At 49.1% G+C, this 27724-nt stretch overlaps 1 protein-coding gene across 1 annotated transcript; it reads right to left on the reverse strand.

Annotated features, from left to right (window-relative positions):
* SPRY3 (sprouty RTK signaling antagonist 3) lies at nt 1-27724 on the reverse strand. Its single transcript, XM_073360555.2, has 3 exons — nt 27667-27724; nt 16423-17069; nt 1-7640 (listed from the first exon to the last, which is right to left on the reverse strand). The coding sequence occupies exon 3, from the start codon at nt 7561-7563 to the stop codon at nt 6691-6693; it is 873 nt and encodes a 290-aa protein (XP_073216656.1). The 5' UTR covers nt 7564-7640; nt 16423-17069; nt 27667-27724; the 3' UTR covers nt 1-6690.

Genomic DNA, 27724 nt, shown 5'->3' on the forward strand with positions numbered 1-27724 from the left:
TTTCAAAATTAATATATATATTTTATTGAATGGTTGCTTTCAGTGGCCTGGAAAGCCACCCGTAGAATTACTTCTTTTATTTCAGCAGTGGTTCAGTAACAGTTATTAGCTTGCAAGAGAAGAAAACCAAACAGAAGAGGATGCTTTAAAATAAATAGGTAATTTTTTTATCTTTAAAATAAACTTTTCAAATAAATACTTTATTTTTTCGTAACTGGTACAAGAGTATTGTCAAAAAACAGTAACAGGATTATGGCCAGGTATTAGACTGTCTAGACCGGCAAAAGAATTTCAACATGACCGTTGTGGGATGGGCTCTCTTTATACACTGTACAGGATGCCTTTTGTACCAAATAAACAGAGAGTTAGATGCTTCAGTCCTTGGTACTGGGCTTTCCTTTGAAGTCAAGAGGGAATGAGTCTTCTAAGGAGTTTATGCTACAGATAGCTGGGGTATAAGGAGGCAGCAGAGTGCGTGAAGGAGCCTTTGAACAAAGGCTGGGTGTTGGGGAGAGACGAGAAGGGAGACTGGAGCAGTAGTGTGGGGGAACTGAATGGGCCGCATCCACAAATAACAATTCTCATCACTATTGATGTTGGGGTTAACACAGCCTAGGTGTTCAGTGTGCATAGGAACTATGCCCTGATGCTAGGCGGGCAACATAGGCTGCATTCACCACAAATCCCTGAGTTTGCTGTTGACAGGCTCTATCCCACTCCCATTGAAGTTGGTGCATGTCTCGCTGCTGACTTCAGTGGCAGCAGGGCCTGGCCCTCTTTCTCCAAACCCAGTTGCATCACATGCAAAACTTGATTCCCTTTTGGTCAGCACTGATTCACAATGCAGACCATTGAATGTAAGGTTTCCTGCAAGGGACTGATTGAAAGAGACTTAGTTCAACTTGGCTCCCATCTATCCAAAGTCTTTCCTGACCACACTCCACACTATAATGAAAGATCTTTGGCCCCTTTCCCTATCATCGTCTTTCTAGACATGTGGCCTTTGGGCATCTTCTGAAGTAGCTTGTAAGGGGTGGAACAAAGAATCCATTTCAGGTGGGCCCAGAAATGCAGGGTGGGTTTGATCACAGGCTATCGGTGACAGAAAGCATTTGCTAATGAGCTCTGCACTAGTGTCTCGCACTAAGAAGGACCCCTAAGCAGATTGGAATAAGGAGGTGGATGCTAAGTAGTATTGCTTTGCCCATCTGGAATGGATGCTGGGTACTGTATTTCAACTGCATGTAAGCACCCAGCAGAAATGGACTGTGGATACTTCATGCAGAAGAAGATCCTGAACTAGATTTGCTTGACCACCTGAAGCATATCCATTCTCCCTTTTCCAAGGTGTGGAGCGGTAGAAGTCAGAACAGTGGATATGCACAGATCCCCCACAGCTCCCCAGACTTCTGCAGGCTCACTCAGACTGGAAATGCAACAGTTGCAAGAGGCAGCTAGAGAGATCAATAACAAAGTGTGTGCTGGGGATTGGGGAACATTATAAACGTGCCATCTGCTTATCCTCGGGCCAGTCTAGCCATGCAAACTCCAGTATGGTTTTATTGCACTAATGCAATTGTTCTGAAATTGCTCTTTTGTGCTTTGGTGCCTTTTGGCCACAAGTGGGGATAGAAAGAGACCAGGCAAGTAGGCTTAGGGCAAAGGGTGGGGAGTGAGTGAATCTGAGACTAGCCATCAGCTAGAAACCCCTTGGAGATACTCTGCTCAAAAGGGCCATCCATGCTTCTGGAATGAGACTAAAGGTGTTTTCAGGTTCTGGGCTTGGTGGGGACAAGGATGTGGTTCTTTGTCTGTTAGCCTGTCCCCCAGGGCCTCAGAGTGCTGTTGCAGCAGGGGGCACTTCACATCACTCTACAGTGCCCCCTTCTGGCCAGTGCAGGAGTCTAGGAGGTGGGCAGCACCTCACCTTCCTGTGCAAAAGAGAGGAGAGCTGCAAGGTGCAAACCTCCGAGTAGTGTTTGGAGCTCATATAAAGAGGGGCACAAGCAAAGCAAGTAGCTATTAAAGGCCTGGCTCTTATGGGGCCCTTTTGTCTCATGCAAGTTCTGCAACACACAGGCCAGCTCTGTCTCCCTTTCTAGCAGTAGAATCAGCTGGGGAGGCAAGAACCCACAGCCAGATTCCTTTCCTTCCTCTGCTCCAAAAGTGGGACCAGACAGGGAGGCAGCTCAGACCCTGCATCTCCCCCTTTCAGCAGCTTGGAGCCCAACAGGGTCCTTTGACATAAGTCCCTTTTCCCACATCTAAGTACACTGTAATGCACTTTGTCTATTCCAATTTCAGCTGGAAAACCTACCTCATCCAGCTTTTATTTTCTGAATGAGATCAGATGCAGAACACCACATGCACTGAGCATAGCTTTCCCTGTATGGAGCTGTCTAACAATCAGACTCTGGGAATAAGCCACAGTAAAATCCCAGGTACACAGAGAGATCTGGGGAATCCCAGTCAAAGCTCTTACTCTCTGTCAGAGGACAACTGTAACTTACATTTGGACACCAAGGTGAATCAAACATAACACTAGATCAACCTGCTGCACACATTTGGAGCAGATCTGATCCCTCCCACTTTGTGGCAGTCCCAGCCAGCACTAGATCCATATCTGATGGTAAACTGCATTTTGACAGAATAGAAGAAAGCTCTACCAAGCTGGAGATCTTGGGAAACTCACAGGGAGACCCAGGTTGAAGATGGACTATTTGTTATTAATTAACCAATTAGCCCATGTTGTTCACCTTCAGACAGATTTTGGTAAATCCTGGCCTGGTGTTTTCTGTCCTTGTCTAATAAATAGACTCTCCTGCTGCCCCTCGCCTGGAAGAGGAAATTGATAGTTTTCAATAGAGATGAGTCCCAACTAAGCCCCTGGATCCAAATAAATCTGAACTTCGAAGGGAGTACAACTCAGATTCTGAACATGGTTCTGAATTTCACAACTGACACCAAGAATGGCCCAACCAACGTCCTGGTACTGAACAGTCTTGGATCTGATGTTTTGTGACTCGGTCCAATCTCTGGTTTCCACTCAAGTGTTCCATATTTTACAGAATGTATTGCTAAAAAATTGACAAATTGCAAAATATTTCTAAAATATTACAAAATAGGCCAGATTTCCTGATCCATAACACCCATGATACGGCACAATGTGCTCTCAGAGTGGGAACTTTCACACTGGCACAGAAGAAAGAACATGTAAACAGAAATCACCATGACCTGCCAGTAATCTTCTGACAATTATTGGAGGTATCTGTGGTCGCATAACAGAAGCATAATGCCCATAGACTCGTACTCCATAGGCATGTTGCCTTCACAGGGACTGGAAGATCAGGCCCTTCCCCTCACCACGCAACTTCTCTAGCACTCTGAGGAGTTCACCATTGTGTTTTCATGACATCATGATTCCTCTCCATGGAAACATTCAAGAAGCCATTATCAAGTCATTCCATGAACAAGTGAGAGGAAAAGATGGACTGTGAAGAAAGAAAGGCATTGACTGAATGGACATGCCCACCCCTTTAAAGGAAAACATGAAAAGCAAAGCTGATCAGGAAGGTGGGGGGGGTGGGGGTAGGTTTGTTTTTTCCCCATGAAAAGTTACACTGATTTTTCATCAAATAAACCTTTTCTAAATATTTTGGGTTCTTATTAAAATAATATAAAAACATTTTTCCATGAAAAGGGGCATTTTACACAAAAATTTTAATTTTGTGGAAGAAGTCATTTTCCATTAAAAAAATTCTTATGACAGAAAATGTTTGACTAACTCTGGTAAAAAGTGAATGGTGCTAGCGAAGAAAGAAGTATGGTGCGTCTCGTTATCGAAGTCCCTCCAATATACATGTCTCTGTGTACATTACTCTTTATCTGACAGCAGAAATTGGAATTATAAATCACACTAATTATTGTTGCATATATAAATATATGTTTGCAATACATTATATAATTTATGGAACAGAGATATGGACTGATCATCTATACACACACACGTCTAGTGGAACTCTCACAGGGAAGACCTGGTGTTTTTCACAGATCACTCTGCATAGCATTGCTATGCTTGGAATTGCTCATTCTGAAGCATTAAAACAATTCATGGCTGTGTGTGTGTGTGTGTGGGTGTGTGTGGGTGTGTGTGTGTGTGTGTGTGTGTGTGTGTGTGTATCATATGAATGCCACAGCTTATATAAATATGCTTCCCAGCTTCCAATGGGACAAGCAAACTCCCACAACATGGTTCTGGACTTGGCTGAAATGGAGGACCCCCACCAATGGTACAACGCAGCAGGGAGCAAACTTCCACCTAGGAATAGAACTCTTGACTTCTCCTGTCTTCTATACCTACCCTTCCCATTCACCAGGCCACTCAGTACAGAGCGCTGTTAGGAGAGCCTGTAAAATACCCCAGATTACCTATAAACCAAGATCTAGGATTAGCACAACTGAGCTGAGATATTCCTTTGGAGTTTGTAAATGTACCAGGAAGCCAAACCTTGCATATGGCACCAGTCACAGCAATATCATGAATATTATTATAATAGTCCTAGCCATAGTAACATTATACTTATATATACAAAAATATATCAAAGTAATTCCAAAGGAAGAGGAGTCATCGGTGGATAGGTGTGTGTGACGTCTGTGCCCTAAACATTGGAGTGCCTTGGAGGAAGATTTGGGACAGTTGAGGGATTTGTTGCATGTATTTTTCCAGCTCTTGCATGTCCTGTAGCCCTCCCGAACCTTTACTCCAATGGAACAGGAAGGTTATTATGCCTTTTTCTCTTCAGACACACACACACGCCTCTGAGGATGGATGTGATGGTCGGATATAGCACTGAAGGGTCAACCTGGCTTTCATTCCACAGGCCAAGTTTCTGAAGTCGTTGAGGTTGTAACTGAGAGTTTGGCACCATGTTTTTACAGCAGAGATGAGTGAGCCGGAAATTTTGGATTACAATCTGGATCTGAACTTCCTCAAGGACCAGGAACATTCAGATACAGGGATTTGGTTTGGTTTACTATAGGTGTTGACCATGAACCATCACCCATACCCAAACCTCCCCATAGTCTGAAGATTTCCAGACCTGTGGATTTGGTTCAGACCCATCTCTAGTTTGCAGAAGGTGTCACCTGTCTTAGAACACCTGTGTCAATATCAGGTTTGCTTATAGGATGCATACCTATGCAGCCAATCCGCTTTTGTGTAGCTTTCTCTATAATATGTGGAGATGAGTGAGGATGCTGAGGCGCTTTGGCTGAGGAGGGAAGGCTGGCTTCATGCATTACCCATCCTGTTCAGCTTTCTAACACACAGATCTCCCTTTCCCCACCAGCCCAAAGCTGGAGCCTCAGCTAAGCACCATTTTCAGGCCCAGGCAAGGACATGATCATTTTTACAGCATCAGCACAAGGAGAGAAGTCGGGGTTCTTAATTTTTTTTAAGGTTCAGCTTTCCTTTTCTTTTATTAAAGTGAATTCAGTGCTGGTGAAAGGTACCAGATTGACAGCCCCAGAGACTGAAGGACTCTGTTGATCTACTGGGCAGGGCAGAAGGGCAAGCCTCCTACACACTGCCCTACTCATATATCTCTCTCTGACATCCAGAGTTAAGAAGGAAGGCCAGGCTCCATGACCCACCCAGTTCTTGGCCTCTACACTGAGCCTGCCAACAGGAGTATCACTTGTGGTAGAGGATTACCACCAATGGACAGGCTGAAACCACCAACTCACCACTAAACACGTGGTGTTACCTGTCAGTCACCACCAACCTGAGCTAGAGTCACAGTGACACTTTACAAATTGTAAGGCTCTGCAAGCAGACCTTTACCACTCCCTCAGGGTATCCAGTCCCCCTGACCCTCAGCCTGGGATTTAACCTGCTTCATTCTCTTAGCCAAATCTACTTTGAAATACCAATTACTACAGTGAATTCCCCTTGCTGAAGACCCACTGATGTACCCAAGTGAGAGTGGGACTCCTTTCTGTCCACATCACCCTTTCACACCCTTTCCATGCCAGCGTGATCCTTAATCTATCCATGTCCTATTTCCACTGACCAGTGAGCTCCTAAAAACTGGATATTTGGGCTCACTTATTTTCCTTTTTACCTTGAAATTATTGAGAGCTTTCTCTCTTGTTCTGCTAAGGGGAGGGGACTAAGGTGTTGCCATTGGTTGGTACATTGCAGTGGCCCATCTCCCTTTGCAGAGACTGGCCTATAGCACAACAGCATAGGAAACTGAGGGAAAGCCTGTGGGAGGTGCCACTTAGGAAAGCTGCAGAGAGAAAATGGGTTCTGTGGTCTGGTCCCCAGAGGCTTCTAGCGCTTGGACATGTCACCCTTTTGAAACCCACCACAGAAAAACAGCTCCTAAGGCATTTTGAGGTCACAGAGTCCTGAGCCAGGTCCCATGTTGAAAGCCCCCTGTTGATCACGAGTGCACTGTCAGCCTCTGATTCCCTCTGTCCTGGTCCTTTGCCAAAATGTGCAAAACCTGTCATGTGGGGCTTGGGCACAGAAGCACAATTCCTTTGTCTCAAGAACATGCTTCACACTCCCTTTGTGGGGCTTGGTGGCTGGCGGATTGTTCATCTGTTTGCTTTGTGCCCAAAGGGGGTGTGCAGCAGAGGGAGGTGAAGGAGAAGAAGAATAGCCAACTCTGCTCCCCAGGAATGTCATACTGGCTTATCCAGAGTCTTAGGGAAAGGTGTGCCACTGGAGGAGGAGATCTTCCTGCAGACTGTGTTGGTGTGGTTCTGGCAGCGGCAGCCAGGACGTTTCAGACTGTCATAGCCCCGCTGGCAAAGTTTGAGGCACCCCAGCGTAGGGAAGTAGCAGCAGAGGCAGGGCATGAGGAGAGAGAGGAAGCTCATAGCAGCCCAGCGGGCGCAGCAGGACCCCGAGCTGCAGGAGCAGGGGTCATCGGCACAGGTGTCCTCATCGTCAGTGGAGCAGTGGTAGAAGAGACCCTTGACGCAGCACAGGCAAGTCCCATAGTCGAGGAGACTCTCTGGAGAGCAAAGGCAGCGCTGGTTGCAGACCCAGCAGGAGGGCAAGCTGCGGGTGGCTGTGCAGCGGGCGCACTTACAACGCCCACACTCCTCACAGATGAAGAGGTGTCCAGAGTGCAGAGTGGCCTTCTCCACCACACCTTTCAGCGGTTCCTCGGGCTTCAGGTCACCCGCTCTGGGCTGTGTCCGGATGAGTGAGTGCCCAGAATGTGAGGGCGTGACCCCGCTCAGCAGCCGCTGGTCCGAGGCAGTGGTGCTGTGAGACACAGAGCTGGCAGTGCTGGAATGACTCAGGTGCTGCTGCAAGGCCGACATCTGGTGGTGTTGGCTGTGGCTGCGGTGCAGGTCCTGGAAGGTGGAAGACACCAGGCAGTCCTGAGACCACTCTTGCTTGTGGGCCTGCTGTGAGAGGGATGGGTTGGACCGAGCTTGCTTGAAGGAGACGGCAGGTCTCTCCACATAGTCATTGCTGGCACGGATGGAGCGTATCTGGTCAATGGAGAGGACTTGTTGGAAGTCCTCAGCAGGCAGATCCATTGTCTTGTCACTGTTGAGTTCAGCCACTCTGGATGAGAGCAACAAGGGCTTGCAGCATCAGGGCACATCGGAAAATCCTAGGGAAGTGGAACAGAGCAGGAGAGAGAAAAGACACCTGAATTACAACCGTAACTCCAGCATTGAAACAAACTGGGAAGCAAAGGGTGATGGGAAAGCCATGGACAAACTATCACAGGAGCATAAACACCAGGGAGGGAGAGGAATTATTCCACTGGGCATAACTGGGAGGACTGGAGTGAGTATGAGGACAGGGAGACTTAGTCGGCTATTAAGAAACATTTCTCAATGGTGAGGTCTATTGCTCTATCACCAGTCACTCAAGCAAAGAGTAATATTTTGATCTTTGCTAGCACTTCCCAGCTTCAGATCTCAAAGCACTTTGCAAATACTGAGGAGTTAAGAGTAACAGCCGTGTTAGTCTGTATTCGCAAAAAGAAAAGGAGTACTTGTGGCACCTTAGAGACTAACCAATTTATTTGAGCATGAGCTTTCGTGAGCTACAGCTCACTTCATCGGATGCATACCGTGGAAACTGCAGCAGACTTACGGTATGCATCCGATGAAGTGAGCTGTAGCTCACGAAAGCTCATGCTCAAATAAATTGGTTAGTCTCTAAGGTGCCACAAGTACTCCTTTTCTTTTTACTGAGGAGTTAAGTCCCACACCTCCAATGTAGGGAAGTATTGTCCTTGTTTTAGAGAGGTGGCAACTGAAGCCCAGAGATGTGAAGTGACTTCTCCAAAGCCACACAGAGAGCCTGGGACAGAACTGGGAAGAGAATGATGATCTGTCCTGGTGTTTCCACCCCACCCTTCCCTCGCTTGCACACAATGCTGAACATATACTTTATGGATCAATCCCTGCACTGGACAGGGATGAACAAGATGAGCCAACATCTCAATCTCTGATGTGTTTGATTCAAACTTAGTTTCCCAGTGTTTTTTGTTGGGGTCTCCAGAGCATTTCCATTCATATCCCATGACACGTAAAGATCATGCTTACTTCTTTCATGAGCACTCAGAGAAAAGCTTTTTTTTTCAATAGTGACAAAATATTCGTGCTAACCAGATTTGCTCTAGGCAATTGGGGTTTGTCAGAGGATATGCTACCTGCATAGAGGCTGCCAGGATTTTGTTTTCAGAAAGCGGTACTTCCTGATTCTCACTGCAGCACTGGAAACTCATTCTGGCTTTGTGCCAGGTGGTCACAGGGATGGGAATGGTCTCTAACCATGCTTTTTAGGGGAGCCTCAAGGTGAGACCAATAATCAGGGGAAGATCCATGGATGGAAGGTATTTGCCATCTGACTCAGATTCAGGGATTAATGCTCTCTCATGATGACAGCATTTCTAGACCTGGGTATGGCCTGTAGGAGGAACAATAACCTAAGGTGACCAGATGTCCCGATTTTATAGGGACAGTGCTGATATAAGACAAAGCCCCAAATATAGGTGCCTATTACCCCCCACTCCCTGTCCCAACTTTTCACCCTTGCTATCTGGTCACCTGACAATAACCTGAGCAAGACACCTGTGACCTTAGAATATGGGCAGTCCTTGGGGGAGGAGGAAGAAAAATGTGATCAGGATTTGCGTGCCTATGGATTCTAGTTACAGCCTCATGGAGCTAGATAGTTCTTATAGTGCTTCTGTGTGCAAATTGGGGTACAGGAAGTGTCCCAACAACACCTAAGGAGGGAAAGTTAATTGTTTCGTGTTGTACACTGAAAACAACCCCAACCTGGGTTGCAAATCATTTTAAGTCATGATCTTTTACTGTACCTATTGGTGGTACCTATCAACAGTATGTATTTTCGACTGACAGCTGGGTTGCTATGCAGTATTTTCTGGCTTTCTTAGGACAATCTGTCCTCATCTTGCAAGTTCTACAGGCAACCATATGCTGCATGGATGTTTTCACAGCCCACAGTTCTGCAGAAGGAAGCTATTTAAATACTGACCCTCTTCACTAGCTTTAGACATATTCAGCAAACCAGTCTGATGATGGCAGAGAAGAAGACTTGCCTGTAGGCCAGGAACTATGGGTAAAATACTACCCAGGCAATATACAAAGTGGAGAGAAGATTGACTTTCATTAGCTAGGCTGACCTTGAAAGAACAGACAAGAGCAAAGGCAACTTACTTTGATTGTTAAAGTGAGATCTGTCCTGTCCCTAGTCTCCATAAGGAAAGAAAAGGCAACCAATCTGATTCCATTGTGTTGTATTGTGTTGCTAAGATCTCCAGTCTGCTTTAAGGGAGGAAGGGGTTAGGATCAACTGCTTAAAGAGACTTCAAAGATGCGCCAGAACTGCCTTTGCATAACAGTGGATTTTCAGCATTTCTTAATAAGAGTTGGACAAGTGGTTTCAGTATTTTTATAATGCCTTCTCTCTAGCCACCATCCCACCAGTGGGGGCTGTTCTGGCTAATGATCCAGACCAGGTAGCACTGACAGTAAATGTGGGGTTTTCTCAAACAGGTGGTCCCTAGTCAGATGGACAGCCAGGAATAAGACCAGAAGAAATTAATTTAAGAGGGAAGGGTGAAGTGCGGGGAAGGGCAATAAGATCCAGCAAATGCCAGGACGAATACAGATGGCCATGAAATGTACCAGACTAACGAGATGTGCTCACAATCACCACTCTGTAATGGACAGTCTGAATGAGCTTCTCCCCAGAAGTGTACATTATTGACTGAATGGGTTCGAAGGGTACAGAGTCATTAGGTGTAAATGGCAGTCTGAGCTAGTGAGATACAAGGATGTTGAGCCATTGTGATGGCTAATTCAAGGGAGTTTCTGTGTGACTCCCAACCCAGTGGGTGCGCAAAAACATCTGGCCCTAAGGAACCCAAGGTAGTCCTGGATGTCTAGAGAAAGCGGGGTAGGGAAGGCACATGGGCTCATAGGACTTCCATGCTGCACCGCTAATGTGTAGGCTGGACAGCTACAGTCCTTGAGACCTCAGATTATGAATAACTAGTTGAACTGGTAATACAGTATGTAGGACCACACAGAGTGAACTTGGAGAATGAATTTGGAGAGCACAAGAGCCTGGAGGAAAGGCTGAATGAGAGGGGATTGAATTTAGGAAGGAAGAATCCCAGGTATTGCTACAGGCTGGGGACCAACTGGCTAAGCGATAGCTCTGAAGAAAAGGACCCGGGGATTACAGTGAATGAGAAGCTGCATATGAGTCATCAGTGTGCCCTTGTTGCAAAGAAAGCTAATGGCATATTGGGCTGCATTAATAGGAGCACTGCCAGCAGATTGAGGGTAGTGATTATTCCCCTCTATTCGGCACTGGTGAGGCCACACCTGGAGTATTGCATCCAGTTTTGGGGCCCCCACTACAGAAAGGATGTGGACAAATTGGAGAGTCCAGCCGAGGGCAACAAAAATGATTGGGGGGCTGGGGCACATGACTTATGAGGAGAGGCTGAGGAAACTGGGCTTATTTAGTCTGCAGAAGAGAAGAGTGAGGGGGGATTTGATAGCAGCCTTCAACTACCTGAAGGGGGATTCCAAAGAGGGTGGAGGTAGGCTTTTCTCAGTGGTGGCAGATGACAGAACAAGGAGCAGTGGTCTCAAGTCACAGTGTGGGAGGTCTAAGTTGGATATTAAGAAAAAACATTTCACAAGGAGGGTGGTGAAGCACTGGAATAGGTTACCTAGGGAGGTGGTGGAATCTCCTTCCTTAGAGGTTTTTAAAGCCCAGCTTGACAGAGCCCTGGCTGGAATGATTTCGCTGAGGTTGGTCCTGCTTTGAGCAGAGGGTTGAGCTAGATGACCTCCTGAGGTCTTTTCCAACCCTAATCTTCTATGACCTTCTGTGATTCTATGACTTTGTCCAGGGCATGTGAGCAGTACTGATGCTAACTCCACGGCTGTGCCTCAGTATAGGGCCTGGCCCAGTGGATCACACTCAGGATCTAGAGAGGCACCAGAGGGTAGGATCTGGATCCCATAGGACACTAGATTTCATGCAGGTAGCATGAACTAGCTGGAGAGAAACAGGACCCAGAAAGCACAGGGTTTGGAACCAAGACCCAACAGGTAGGATATGAGGGCTGAGAGGACAGTAGAACCCAGCAGTTTTGAGGGTAGTACGACTGGGTGCTAGAACACAGAACTTGAAAGTTACTATAACCCAAAGAAAAGGACATGGAAACTGGAGAGCACTGGGACCAGCAGGACTAAGCCCTGGTCTACACTTTAGGTCGAATTTAGCAGTATTAAATCGATGTAAACCTGCACCCGTCCACACGATGAAGCCCTTTAGTTCGACTTAAAGGGGTCTTAAAATCGATTTCCGTACTTCACCCCTGACAAGTGGATTAGCACTTAAATCGGCCTTGCTGGGTCAAATTTGGGGTACCGTGGACACAATTCGACGGTATTGGCCTCCGGGAGCTATCCCAGAGTGCTCCATTGTGACCGCTCTGGACAGCACTCTCAACTCAGATGCATGATTGTTTGCCGTTGCTCTGACGCAGGGAGGGGTGACTGAGGACACGGCTTACAGGGTTGGCTTCAGGGAGCTAAAATCAACAAAGGGGGTGGCTTTACATCAAGGAGTATTTCAGGCAGGACTTCACGGAGGGTTCCAATAAGAAATGGTGCACCTAAGTTATTGTCCTTATTGGAACAAGGAGGTTAGTCTGGCCTCTGATTGATACATGGCTAGATTTACCTCGCTGCACCTTCTCTGTGAGTGACTGCAGTGTGACCTAGAGGAATGAGTCCCCTAGACGGGGGTGGGGGGGAAGCAAATGAGTACAAAACAAGTCTGGTCTATTTCTTGTTTTGATCCACTCCATCTATCTTTTACATCTTTGGCTGGCAGCAGACGGTGCAGAAGGACTGCATGCTATCCACATCTCATGGCTGCTTGGCAGAAGATGGTGCAATATGACTGCTATCCATCCTCATCTCTTGCCTGCCCAGCAGAAGATAGTACAGTACGACTGCTAGCAATCTGTATCGCCTGCCTGCTCACCATAAGACGGTTCAATAGGACTGACTGCAGGACTAAAGAGAATGACCTGGTCAAGTCACTCCAAATTTAGTCCCTGCGCCCATGTCTGCCCAGCCGCTCCTGGCTGACATGGCCAGGAGCACCTCGGACACGACGAGGACGGCTACCAGTCGTACTGCACCGTCTGCTGCCAGAAGGCAATGGGTTGCTGCTACTGTGTAGCAATGCAGTACCACATCTGCCAGCACCCAGGAGACATAGGGTGACAGTTACCTGAGTGGGCTCCATGCTTGCCGTGGTATGGCATCTGCACAGGTAACTCAGGAAAAAAGGTGCAAAACGATTGTCTGCCCTTGCTTTCACGGAGGGAGGGAGGGAACGGGGGCCTGTCGATATGTATCCAGAACCACCCACGACAATGTTTTAGCCCCATCAGGCATTGGGATCTCAACCCAGAATTCCGATGGGCAGCGGAGACTGTGGGAACTGTGGGATAGCTACCCACAGTGCAACGCTCCGGAAGTCGACTCTAGCCTCGGTACTGTGGAAGCACTCCGCCGAGTTAATGCACTTAATGCACTTAGAGCATTTTCTGTGGGGACACACACACTCGAATATATAAAACCGATTTCTAAAAAAACAACTTCTATAAATGCGACCTTATTCCATAGTGTAGACATACCCTAAGATAAAGGACTCGAAAGGCAATGGGACCTGCAAGGCTTGGACACTGGGGCCCGATGGCTAGGTTCTGGGACCCGATGGGCACTAGAATCTTGTGAACAGGAAGTTGTACTCAGATGATAGGATTCAGGAACCGGCGAGATAGAGGATCCAGCAGGTTTCAGGACCTGCTGGGCATGGGGATCTGGCAGATAGGATTCAGGATACTCAGACACATCAGAGAGGATTCCAGATTGCTGGGCAGGAGCCTCAGCAGAGAAGATTTCCGACCCAATATGGGCTAGGACCCACTGACTACAGTACACTTCAAGACCTGCTTGGTCACTGGGACTCAGTGGAGTTGACTCTGGACCTGTTAGAATCTAGCATTCAGTAGCTATAATGCCAAACCTGGTGGGTACCAGGGCCAAGAGGATGTGATTCAAGGCTTAGTGGAGGCTGGGCTCAGAAGATATGATTCTGGACAGGATGGGCACTAGGACCCAGCAAGGCTCCCGATGTCCAACAGGATAAAAACGGATTGAATGACAATAAATTGTTTGCCATTCCGGATGTGATGAATCCAATCCAGCCAGCAGGATGGACCGAAATAGATATTGCAGGCAAAGGTAAAGGAAAAAAGTCAGGGATGAATAGGCAGGGAACTGGCAACTGCTGAGAGAAAAAACTACTACAGCCTGTTTCAGATCAAGAGAACAGCCCATTCAGCAGGGAGTAGCAGCAGCAACAGGAGCTAGGAGACTGACCAGGGGTGGGGTGGGTTCAAGATTCACACAGGAGCATTTCTGTCTATTGATGTATCTACCTAGACATATCCATGCCACCACAGATCAGTGTGTCGAGAGATTCACAGGCCAGATCCTCTGCTAGGGTGAATCGGCAGAGCTCAGCTGAATTCATTGGAGCTGCACTGATTCACACCAGTTGAGGAGGTGGCCCCAATACTGTGTATTTAGATGCCACTGGGGCTTGCTTTCCTCTGGATCCAAGGGTATTGGAACAATTTGTATAGTGGGGGTGCTGAGAGCCATTGAACCCTATATATGATGGAAACCACATCAGGCCTCCTAATTCCAGCACCAATCTGGTCCTATAAGACTATCCGTGATAGTGTTACTGGGCCGTGTCCTGCAAAGGGCTGGGGACGTGTGACTCCCAGCAGGTTCAGAGGCAGCTGCAGGAGTTCAGCCCAGCTGGGGATTTGGCCCATGGTTGAAGTTGCAAACCCACTGCCATAACAATTTCCTCATAGCTGTGGGGAGGGGTCATTGTCAGCTGAACTTTTATAGTCTGGGTCTCAACCCAAAGGTGAATTATACTGGAAAAAGTGAGCAAAATCCATGCACTTATTTCTGAACTCTAGATAGCTATCTTTGTCTGTGTGTCTATCTATCCCCATACACACCCCTTTATCTCTCTGTATGTCTGACTATCCCTGTACATATTCTTTTGTCTGTCTATCCCCATACTCATTCTTTTATGTGTGTGTGTGCATATATATCTAGCTCTGTCTGTCTGTCCATCCCCATATACGATAGATAGATAGACAGATCTATCTATCAATCTATCTTTCTCTCTCTCTGGAGTTTGTATAGAATCATTCACCAGAGTGTCTAAGCTTTTGAGAGCATGAAAAAAATCACACTTTTTCTTCTCCAACCCCCTTTTGGACTCCAGAACACCTGGGTCTCCTCTGGTACACACACCGTGCAACTCCAGCTGAGGTGATACCCATTGCCTGCCTTCTAATTCAGCCTTTCCCTGGCAGAGGAAGAGGGGAGGCAGAACGGGGGGCACTGCCATGATTTTGAAGGACAGCACTCCCACTCCCACCTTCTTGTCCAGGAGGCCTACAGCCCACTGAAGCCTGCCTGCTGCTGTCACATTCGCCTTAGAGCTGATTTTTTCTGTACCAAAGGAGCCTGGTATCTCCTCAGGGCCTTGACATACCCACTTTCCCCAAACCTGGTGCCCAGTGCAGTTCCCATGGCAGCCTGGAAGTTTCACTGTTGACTTAAGCAAGTCTAGTCCTATTTCCACATATACCCATAATAACCCCATTAAAAACCTGAGTGCGCACAGTCATTCATGCCTCTGTTCTGAGTCTGCTTTCCCTCCTGCCTACAGTACTGTGTGTATTTCATATCATTAGCCCCTTAGCGGAGAACCCAGACCAACCACCTGGCTAACAGGCAGGGGCCAGCTGCTATTCTGCCGCGCAGGTACTCTAATGAGACACTTCCAACCAGGAGACCCTTTGCCTCAGGTTTCCCTCCCCCAGCCCCGACGCCGCTATCTCCCAGGCTGATGATCGCTGCCTGACAAGCCCCGGAAGCAGGGCAGTTTTATGGCCCCGGGCTACCCCAAACCCTGTAAAGTCTGTGCGATAATGGGCCATAGGGGGAGATTGTAAAGGCAAATGATTCACAGGCGCTTTCAGCCGCAGGAAACATGCCGAGCAGCCAAGAACGAGTTTCACAGGGCCGGGCGGGCGGGGAGATCGCCTCTACCCCGGATTGTGAGCCAGGCGGTGCCGGGCTCCTTTCTCTCCTTCACCATCCCATGCCTCCTGCAAAGGCTCCCTCCCTGTGTTCCTGGGGAGGGACCGCGGGCCTTCCCCGGGGCCGGTGCTATGCGGTTCAGCTCCCGCACCCACCCCCAAAGCGGGCACCCTGGTGGGAGTGCACCTTCTCCAGCCAGCGCCTCCGCCCAGCCTCACTCCCAGAGCGGGGCTTGCTTGGGAACCGGGCGAGGTTCTAGGACCTGTCGGGCACTGGGTTACCTGCTCCCGGGGTCTCGGACACAGCGGCCAGGCTAACACACGCCTCAAGCCGTAGTGCCCGGGAGCTGCTGCGCTGGGTGTGCGAGGCGAGCCGGGAGCTCGCAGCCCGCGAGTCGCCACAGCCCCTGCAGGGCGGCGCTAGCGGTGCCACGCCGCGCCCCGGCACCCACTGGCTCCGCAGGCTTTGCGCGGCTCAGCTCTCCCGTGCGCGCCCCTGAGCCAGCGGCGCATCCCCGCAGGGCGGCGAGGAGCCGGAAAGGCAGCGCCCCGAGATCGCTCGCGAGCTTTGGGGTTCTGTGCCCCCCAGCTCGGTGCACGACAGCCTGCTCCGCTCAGGGAGACAGCCGGGGGTCTCCGCGGGCATCCGGTGTGGCAATGGGCAAGGCGCGCTTACCTTGAGGCCAGTGCAGGTCCATGCTGCTAACGGCACCTTCCTAGCTGGGGCCAGAGCCCCGCACACTCCTGGGCCGCTTCTCCCTGGAGAAAGTCTGAATGAAAACTCCTGCTCGGTCCTCCTCAGAGCCAGGGCAAGACCCGCTCCTGCCGCCTCTCCCTGGGCTGACCCGAGCTCGCGGTCTATGTATGAGCGGTTAAGGGTTAGCGAGATCCCGCTCTACAGCGAGCAGCCTGGACGCCCAGGTTCCCAGCCCAAACCCGGCCCGTCCTCCCTCTGCAGCCTGCTGGGCGGTGCGCGGAGCCAGCGTGAGCTGGGCAAGGCGAGGTGCTGCGGGGGCTAGTCAGGTAGGTGCTGGGGGTGTGTGTATGGGGGGTGGCTCTGGGCGGGGGGGGTAGGGTTGCTGGCTGGCGATTTGTGAATGCAGCTCTCCGCCGCGCTCGTCTTGTGAATGGGTGAGAGGGGAGGGGTTTGCTGCTCCTTGGTACAAGCTCGGTCGCTCCGACCCCCCGTTCGCTCCCTCTGTCGTTCGCTTTCCCGGAGCTGGAGCTCTTAATGCCTTGGCTAAGTGGCGTCATCCAGCTGAAATTGAATCGGCCCATTAGAACTCCCCATAGGGCTCGGTGTATCCGCTCCCTGGATAATGACTGAAACAGAATTAAAAAAGAGAGAGAGGAAAAAACCTAACCGTATTAAGGAGGCTCCATTTCAATATTTCCGTCTGGAGAGAGCTGCCTCTCCCCTACACCCCCTTCCCCAAAACTGCCCCTGGCAGCGGTTCTGGCCCCGGCTCACCCCCCAACCCCTCATTTAATCCCTGAGTGGCTGAGCTCTGCTGGCTACCCTGATGGTCTGACCACCCTCTTTTCTCCATTTTCCCCCTTCAGCTCTTCTCTTTCTCCATCTAGCCTGCCAGAAATGGGGAGTCTGATCACCTAGAACTCAGAGACTCTGAGCTCAGAAGGGACCATCCTGATCATCTATTCTGACCTCCTGCATATCTCAGGCCATAGAACCTCACCCACCCACTCCTGAAATCGACCCAGAACCTCTGGCTCCCTTACTGCCGTCCTCATATTATGGTTTAAAGACTTCACATTACAAAGACTCCACTGTTTACACTACTTTAAACCTGCTGGTGACCTGGACCCCAGGCTGCAAAGGAAGGCAAAAAAAAACCCCAGGGTCTCGGCCAATTTAACCAAGGAAAAAATTCCTTCCTGACCCCAAATATGGTGATCAGTTAGACCCTGAGCATGTGGGCAAGACCCACTAGCCAGACACCTAGGAAAGAATTCTCTGCAGTAACTCAGAGCCCTCCCCATCTACTGTCCTGTCTCCAACCGTCGGGGATTTTTACTACTAGCAGTGGCTGTTGGGCCACATGCCATTGTAGGCAGTCCCATCACACCATCCCCTCCATAAACTTACAAAGTTCCGTCTTGAAGCCAGTTAGGTTTTTTGCCCCCACTGCTCCCCTTGGGATTCTGTTCCAGAACTTCACTCCTCTGATGGTTAGAAACCTTCATCTAATTTCAAGTCTAAACTTGTTGATGGCTAATTTATAGCCATTTGTTCTTGTGTCCACATTGGCTCTTAACTTAGATAAATTCTCTCCCACCCAGGTGTTTATCCCTCTGGTGTATTTATAGAAAGCAATGACATCTCCCCTCAGCCTTCATTTGGTTAGGCTAAACAAGCCAAGCTCTTAGAGTCTCCTCTCATAAAGTAGGTTCTCCATTCCTCCGATCATCCTGTAGCCCTTCTCTGCACCTCTTCCAGTCTGAATTCATCTTTCTTAAAAATTCATCCATTGCTCATGCCTCTGAACAGCTCAGAGGTGTCAACCCTTGCCAGACTCTAGACCTGGCCACTTAGGGCCAGGTTTTCAAACACTGGCCTCTGGTTTTGTTCCTCCACACGTGAGCACTCTTTGCACCCTCAGCAATCTACAGTTCAGGGCCTGATTTCCAGCTCACTGGCAGCAGTGACTTCAGTGGAATGGATCCTGATTCAGAGCCATGGAAGTGGGAAGAGAATCAAGTGCTTGGATGCCAGCATAGGTTGGTCTGGGAAGGATGGCCTTGAGGTTAAGGCAGTGGCTTCACACTCAGAAGAGCAGGGTTCTAGAGCCTTGTGACTTGCCTCCAACCTGATGGGATCCTACTACAATGTTCAGTTGGATAAACAGTGGGACCCTCTTGGGCTCAGGTTGGGTCAGGTCAGCTCTTCTCCACGCGCCTGTGGGGGCAGCTGTACACTCCGGCAGCTGGCACCTCGCTGTGCTGCACTCCAGAGTGGGTGTGCCAGCTGAGGAGTCATTGCACAGCATATCCACCACAGCAGGGGCCTGGCAGGAGGAGGAGAGAGAAGCCCAGGGGCAGGAAATGGTGATGCTGACTCAGGGTTGGGAGATCGGGTGGGGCGGGGGAGAGGGGAGCTGGGCTGGAAAACCCTGCCTGGTTTGAGCCTAAAAATTAGGCCTGAGCAGATCTCTACCGGGTGCTAGTCCAGCTCTGCCACTGACCTGCTGTGTGACCTTAAGTAAATCACTTAATCCCTCTCTGTTCCAGTTCCCTGTCTGTCAAATGGGGATAATAATCTCTCCTTTCTTCCACCCATGTCTATTTAGCCTGTAGGCTCTTCAGGGTTCATGTTGTGTGCACGTTCAGTGCCTAACAAAACGAGGACCTGCTCATGGAGGGCTGCTTCTGTAATACAAATAAGTACTAAATTAAACCTGAAAGCATGCAGCCGCAACCACAGATGCTCATCTAAGGCCAGCCTGGAAATGAGTTCCTTCTGCTCAGATGTGGGATTATCTGCTCCCCGCATTAGGTCTCATCCTGATCCCTACTAGTTAGAGGTTTGTTTAAACCCTGAAGTATGAGGTTTAATATTCCTTCCACTACTTGCTAGCCTTAACTATTATAACTGGATATTCTTGTTATCTTTAGAAATGTCCAGTCCCTTTTTTAATCTTGCTGAGTTCCTGGCCTCAACAACTTCCTGTGGCAGTGAGTTCCACAGTCTAATTGTGCATTATGGGAAAAAGGATTTCCTTTATTCAGTTTTGAATTTGCCACCTTTTAATTTCCTTAAATGTCTCCTTCTTGTGTTATGAGAAAGGGCATTTATTTCCCCTCTGTCTACCTTCTTCAGGCCATTCATGTTTTATATCCTTTATCATTTTCCCCATCATGCCAATTTATACCATCTGAGGATCTGGCCCCTAATATATATGTATATATTTATTTATGTGTTTCCCTGTGTTAATAACCCCTGAGATTAGCAACACTGTATCAACCCTGAAATCTCAGTTACTTTTCTTCACTTATCAGAGGGGTAGCCATGTTAGTCTGGATCTGTAAACACGGCAGGGAGTCCTGTGGCACCTTATAGACTAACAGATGTATTGGAGCATAAGCTTTCGTGGGTGAATATGTCCACAAAAGTTTATGTGCCAATACGTCTGTTAGTCTGTAAGATGCCACAGGACTCTTTGCCTCTTTTCCTTCACCTGTTGCCAATGGGACAATGAAACTAGACCAGTCAGTTTCACTTTCAGTTTCTCATGAGTTTCACTTTCTGGTTCTTATCTACTTCCTGTGTTTGGATTTCCAATGCTTCAAGGGGTGAATTAATTCCCCCTCCCCACAAAAATATTTTCATTGCTTTTTTTTTTTAAATTCACGAAAATGTTAAAGAAAACAAAATAGATACATTTGGAGCATAAACTATTTAGTTATGAGTTTCCGTTTTAACATAATGAAGCCAAGGCAGAGTTTAGCATTATTTTCTAGACATGTTGTCCATCCACCTCCAAGTCTAACCATCTTTGATTCTGCCTTTGCAGACAGTCTAATAATTAACCACCATGAATCAGCCTGGAAGCACTGAAGAGTAGCAGGCAGTGCAGTGGGGAGGGAGAATATCCTACGCTGAAGCAGAAGATGTCTGGTCTCTGCTGATGCTACAATCCAAGCTGGGAGGGTTGGTTTTCAGTGAAATGGTAGGGAGGGTTTAGGAAAACCCATGTCTCTTCTGACTGGCCAGCCCAAGTTAGGGGGGTGCTGCTGCCCCCTCACTTCTAAGGGCTAGTCTACGCTGGCAAGGTTAAAACGCCGTGGCAGCGTTTTAACATGGCTTGTGTAGTCGCGGCAGAGCACTGGGAGAGAGGACTCCCAGTACTCTAAAAAAACCCACCTCCACGAGGAGTGTAGCTACCAGCGCTGGGAACGCGGCTCCCAGTACTGGTGCACTGTCTACAGTGGCACTTCACAGCGCTGAAACTTGCAGCACTCAGGGGGGTGTTTTCTCACATCCCTGAGCAAGAAAGTTGCAGTGCTGTAAAGTGCCAGTGTAGACAAGCCCTAAGGTTCTGTGATTTTAAAGCCAGAAGGGACCATGATGGTCATCTAGTCTGTCCTCCTGTGTTATGTAAAAGTCATTTAAAACAATATGAGGCTAGAAGCTACAACAAGGTGCTGGGATTTTGTGAGAAGATCACAAATTCAACCGGGGGCAGGGGGGCTGAGGGGAACACAGCAGACTCCTCCTGTCCCAATTAACAAAATCACAGAGGAGGATTAGTCAGGCAAGCCCAGGATTCCAGGCACAAGTTAAACAGAAACCATGATAGGAGGAAGGAGATGCAACCACTCATTAAAATCAAATAATTCATTTGGCATATGACACTTACTAGCCAACAGAAAATATGGAGGTACTTTCCACTGTTTTCTCCCTTTGAGCCCAGCACAGCTTACTAAGAAAGAAACGACTGTGCATCCTTTCGAGCCCATACCTCATTCCTGGCTGTTCCAAACTGCATTCATTCTGGTAGAGTTGATGCAGTTATGCCAGTCTGAGAGCAGACTCTGGCCCTCTGTTAGAGCCAAGTTCTGAGTTCCTTACTCACTTTGCAGCACGCAATGAGATTTAGTCATTGACTGCAATGGGAGTTTGCTGTGAATAAGGAGCTGGGCTGAATAAAACCTTAGCAAAGATCTCAGGATGGTTTGAGACTGAAACAGACTGACAGAGCTTGTCTGGAACTGCCTAAACTGTTGGCATCCATAGATTCTGCTGGGAAAGAGTTAAGTGGGTTCTGCTGACCCACTGAGGCAGGTGGTTCAATTTGCTACTTGGATACAAGGGAGGTGGGAGGGGCTCTCTGGGAAAAGAGGATCCAGTGTGTGGGCTGAGAGAGAGGAGCCATAGCTGCACTCAATCCTGGGGAGCAGGTTTGAGCTGAAATTTCTCTTATTGTTGCTTTGTTGATAAAGCCAGCTCCGGAGGGGGGTTGTTATTCTACACAGCGTGTGGGCTACGGTTGTAAGGCAGGTGGGGAAAGGCCCTGCTCACAGAGATTTTAACAGATTTCTACATCTGCCACCGCATTTCAATTCCTCTGTACTAATACACAAACACACAAGCAGCAGCTGAGTGTATAATGATGATGATATGTAGGTAGCTGTAGTTGCTGTGCTTTCCTCGTGCCTTGTTGTGGGTATCTGACAGCTTGCTCAAGGCTTTGCAAGAACATGAAGAATCAAACACAAAATGTCCCTCTGCTCACCTGCCTGTTTGTCCAGTTACATTTTCTGGAGGGTTCTGTTTGTGATATTGTTGGTGGTATGACACTTTGCATTTATGTAGCTCCTCCTCTGAGGATCTCATGGCACATTACAGACATGAACAAGTTTAGCCTCACAGTGCCAGCACACAGTAAGTTAACATTAGCATCCCCATCTTATGGATGGGGTAGCTGAGACACGGAGAGAGAACATGACCTGCACAAGGTCACACAGCGAGTCTGTAAAGACCCTGATAAGGAACCCAGAGCTTCGCACTCTGAGTCACCTACTTTGACCACCCAAGACTCAAACGTGCTTTCTGCCTGAATAACCTGCTGGTACTGGCTCTCACTGATTCTCCCTAACTGTAGTAAGGTGGTCACAAGAGGGTTAAATGGGTTACCCAGAGTATTACGGGATGGAGCCAGGCTCCACCCCTCCCTTACCTACTGTTTAATCAGACGGTGTTTTCTCCCCCACACCTACACTGTTGTGATGCAGTTAAATAAAGCAGCAACTTCCCAGGCTGCAGTCCTGTGAATAGACTTATTTCTGTTCCACTGAGTGGTCCCTTTACAAAACTAACTGTGCACTAATGCAATGGACTGTGGCAACCAAGGGATTAGGGCTCCCTGAGGCATATAGTATGTTGCCAAAATGGATGGTGCCCATAAGGGGTTCTTCTGTAGAAATGTGTCACTGCTGGGAGATTTCTGAACCACATCTTCCAGCCCACGTTTCCAGGTTGGGCACACCATAGGGCAGCAGTTCTTCCACAATGTTTGCAGCAGCCAGCTCTACCCATTAGTCATCTGTGATGAACTCATTGCACCACAATGCCATGACCTTCTCTTGGTGCCCTCTTTTTATTTTGCCCATGTAGTGCTGGGAAAGGGTCCCAGACCGGCTGCCCCTGCAGACAGAAGGCCTCTGGTTATCCACAGGGCAGGTAGACTGCAACAAGGCAAACTTCCCCTTCATTGTCCTGCCCATATGCCCAACCCTGATCCGGTGAGACCACCTCTACCATGGAGAAGAGAACAGCATTTCCATATCCCACTCAGCTCTTGGCCTCTCCACTCAGACTTTCAATGTTGGCGCCAAATAACATCACTTGTGATGCTTTTCTAATGGGGAAGATTGTTTCCACTAGGAAATGGACCACAACTGTACTTGATAAGAAGTCAAGGGTGGAGGGAGAGGGACAGAAGATGCAAGTAAAAGGAAGACGATGTGTTCTGTGCAGAGGACATGGCAAGATTTTCCAACAGGTGCTTTAACCTTAGATAACAGGTTGTTTCTTAGGTGGATGGGATCTAGCAGGCCTGAAGGTTTCACAGCATAGGCCACTGGGACTGCATCTGGAGAGCATTTTCTAGCAGCAGTCTCCAGTGCCCAGTGTGCACCCCCTTCACATGACCCAATTCACCTCTGTACTTTCAAGGCATGCTTGCTGATTTCTGTGCACACGTGCTTCCCAGGTGGCCTGCCTCTCTGCTGTTTGACTCCCTCCCTGACGCACACGTGGCCTAACTCCTGACTACTGTTCCCCCCTTGACTGCCAGGGATGTGCGCTGCTCACAGCTAGCTTCCCCTTGAATCACTGGGCATGAACTTCCCAAGCATCCCTCTCTCCAGCTGCCAATCCCATCAGTGAATCGAGGAGACATGCACTTCCCATGCAAACGGTCTCCCCATTGTCTGCTCTAATCCCCCACTCCTATAGCCTTGTCCTTCTACATGACCTGCCTCCCTGCTGCTGCTGCCATCCCTAACTCCTATGGACATGAACTCTCTGCATGAGCTAGCTACCCAGTGCTGGATCCCTCTTCAGTTCCCATGACATATCCTCCCCATGCAACCTGCCTCCCTGCTCCTTGTTCTAAGAGCCAGCCCTAAGAGACATGGCACTTGCCCCTCTGCCTCCAGCTCCAGTCCTTATGCACATGCAATACACCTCCTGGACTTTCTGCTACTCCCCTAAAGCCAGGGATGGCTGATAATGTCACTCAGGCTGGCGTGGTGGCATTTCTGAATTTCCTTGCTTTCAGCCCGCTAAGTTCCAGCCTCAATGTGACTTTAACTTCCGTGTGTGTGTGTGAGAGAGAGTTGGTATTAAATTGCCAATCTGGTCACATGTTGCTGGGGATTTGGCAGTAGCTTAGCAGCACCGCCCCCACATTCACTTTTTTGGCCAGTGCAACTCCTCTGCTTAACGTAAGGCAGAAGAAGTTAAGAATAGGAGAAACCGGAAAATGAAAAAGGACGAGTCATTGTGAATGTCAGGAGCTCCTCAGCTGCGGGTGTGAGAGTGTTCCAGCCCTCCCCTGCCCACTCTATGTGACAGAGGGAGCGAGGATTTCATTAGCAGGCTATTTTCAGAGCTGACATCCTACCCAACACTAAATATAGCTGGTCCCCTCCTCTCAAACTGGGGTTTCTTTTCTGTTAAAGTTTAATAAACCTCTCCCTTATGTATCACAGACCTTCCTTCCTTGTTCTTCTCCCTCCTGCCTAGCTTTTACTTTCATGCCTTTCTTTCCCTTGTCACTTCTTTCTTTCTGTCTGTTCAACCCTCTTTTCTACCATCCTTTCTTTCCTTCTCCTTCTCCTTCCCCTCCCCACAGCCCCCTCTCATGGCCACCTTTGCAGGACATCATGAGCCACAGGAAGGACAGTCGCAGCCAATGAAGCTGCCTGGCTTGGGGGAAGGTTGTTAGCTGGGCTGGCTGTGCAGGGGACACCCAGGATGCGCTCTGGGCCCTGCATACCTGATGATAGGTTGAAATGTGGCACGACTGAGGTTGCCTGCCAAGTATAGGAGTGGGTACCCAAACCTTCCAGCACGGGAATTCAGCACCTTCTCATGGCAGCCAGGCAAGCAAGCACTGAAGGACACTGCCAGTCTAGCCTCCTGCCCAAAAGACAAGGGCAAAAGGAACCAGGAAGATGGGCTCAGGAGGCTGGGCTGAGACACCTGATTTAGAATTGTATTTGCATTCCACACACAGCTGGTTCCTATTGTCCTCAGCCGTTCTGCTCTCAGCCAGACTCGGGGGCTCACCACTGTGCCCAGAAAAGGGGATCCCCATTGGGGAACTAGAAGCCCTAATGCTGCACCCCCAGCAGAGAGACATGGCCCCACCTCCCAGGAGCTCACTATGGCCCCACAAGAAAGATGACACCCAGCAGAAAACGGTGGGAGTGCAATGGCACACCTTGCTAAAAGGGAGGCCCTGTGCCTCACCCCAGTAGCAAATGAGGAAGCTGCCGGTTGGGGCCGAGGATGGGGGAGACCCAACACCCCAGGAGGAATGGGAGGATACGAATGTTGTGCCCCAGGGAAAACAAGGGTCAGCCCCAGGAGAAACTGGGGAAGTCCAGCACTTCATGCTGATATCAGATAATCACTTAGAAAATTCCTTGAATAAAAATCTGTGAATATTATGAATGATGTCTATTATGGCAGTGCCTGAGGACCAACTGAGACCAGGGCCCCATGTGCTCAGCCATGTGGCCCAGATCTTCAGGGACTTCAGTTGGTGTTAGGTACCTAAATCCCTTTGAGGATCTGCCCCTGTACAAACACAGGGTAGCGGGTGGTCCCTTCCCCAAAAACCAGACAGATGCAAGGTGTGGAACACACCAGCCTCGTGACCAATGGGATGGCAGCAAACATCCTGTGTTCAGCCCTTGGCATTGGAGACTGATGAATTTTGGGAGCATCCCAGTCGAGCTGAGCCAGGGTTGACTGGCCTGACTACAGGGGAAGCCAGCACAAAGTTTGGAATAACACCTTTGCCCACCTCAGTGTGGGGCATTCTGCACACAGCTGCGGTCACCTCTAAGGACTTTCTCCTGCGACTACAGCTAGCCTACAAACGTGTCCTTCCCTACCTACAAGCCTTTGCCCCTTTGCCTAGCCATCTCCAGGGGCTGTGTGCAATTCCCTTCCTTCATTAATACTGTTACCTTGAAGGTATTTATAGACTGTGAGCCTGTCCCCACCTTCAGCCTTCATTTTTCTAAAGGACAGAAATTTAACTCATTCCATTGCTTTTACTGCTGTGTCTGCCCCCATCCAGACTGGAGAGGTACAGTGCAGTAAGCAAAGAGGTGGCTGGCTGTTAGTAAGGAGGCTGTGGTGTAGGGGACAGTGCCCTGGGCTGGGATTAAGTAACCTAGGTTCTATTCCTAGCTCTGCTACGGGATGACCCTGGGCAAGTCACTTCACCTTCCTGTGTCTCAGTTTTTTCATCTGTGAAATGGGGATGATGCTACTGACTGGCTTTGTAAAGCGCTCTGAGATCAACTGATGACAAGCACCAAAGATGAGCTAAACTCAGACAAATGTTAAATATTACCTCCACCCTCCAGAAGGAGAAACATGTGGTGACCTGGCCACAGGGCTGAGTCACAAAGAGGTGCCCTTGAGTGGCAGATGGCCAGAGGATGCCGGGAGAGACGCTGCCAGAGGAGGGGGCAATGCCTGGCCAGTGTTAATCCCCAGAGCCACCAGGAGGCAGTGCCACTAGCAGTGTGCACCCCGTCACACCAACCTATCTGGTCTTTGTGCATCTTCTGATTTTACTGGCCCAGAAAAAGGCCTAACTCTTGCTAGTCCTGCAGAGATGAGACAGTTGGGGGCTGGGTTCTAACCTTTGTCACCCTTCTCTTATAGAAGTGCTGTGGGGTCATTAGTAACTGCCCCTTAGCAGAGGAGGAAGAATGCACTTGGTGCTAAGGTGCTAGATAGGGATCCAGGGTTCAGGCCTCAGCCCTGTCACAGGTGAGCTCGGACAGGACATTTTGTCTCTCCAGGCCTTGGTCTTCCTGTCTGCGAAATGAGGCTAACGAGACTTCCCAGCCTCAGCCAGTGTTGTAAAGGTAATTGGCAGCTAGATGAGACTCTCCAGCAGTGCGTCCCTATTAACCAGCCACTGGCCTGGAATAGCCCAGCCAGTGCTGCACACCTATGGCAAGCTCTACGTCTGGCCAAGTTGATGTTAAGAAGATTTTGGCCCCAACGTACTTTATTAAGACAATGAATTAATAACAGAGCCTGCTGTGATTCTCTCAATAGCATCACTTCTTTTCTATTCAGGTTCTTGTACTCTGCCCATCACCATGGAAACTGGGCACCAGCATGTAGGGCATACCTCTGGCTCTGAGCTAGTGGATTTAGGTTAAGATGGAGGTCCATTGGTAGAGTTGTATACGGGGCCAGGACTGGAATAGCAGGGGCTGTGGTGGAAGATTGAAGTGCATTGGCAGAGCTGTACTGGCACCCACAGCTGGATTAGTCACGTGGGCTTCAGGTGAGGACCAGGTGAGGACTGAGGAGCATCCATAGAGCTGCGTGGAGGAAGTTTACTGATCTCCTCCCATTCGACTCCTTCCCCTGGCTCTAGCCAGTGCTCTCAGGGAGTTGCTTTCACAAAGCCCAGATTCATCCAAAAATAAGTAAATGGAACAAGCCAAATCCATCCTTTCCCCTTCCATGCACCCACTATCCACTACCAGCGCGGGAGCATTTCCAGCCAGAGAGTGACTCAGCTTCCTGGTGTCTCTGCTACATGTGAGTTTACATCTGCATTCAAGTGTCCAGATGCTCTCTCTCTCTCCCCAGTCCCCACCCCCATTCTGAGTGGCAGCTGCAGGTACTTACAGTGCCTCAGCGATGTGTCCATTAGGCCAGTGCAGTCCTCTTGCTCTCATTCTCCCTC

Source organism: Lepidochelys kempii, chromosome 9, assembly GCF_965140285.1.
Source record: "Lepidochelys kempii isolate rLepKem1 chromosome 9, rLepKem1.hap1, whole genome shotgun sequence".
In the NCBI taxonomy this organism is placed as follows: Eukaryota; Metazoa; Chordata; order Testudines; family Cheloniidae; genus Lepidochelys; species Lepidochelys kempii.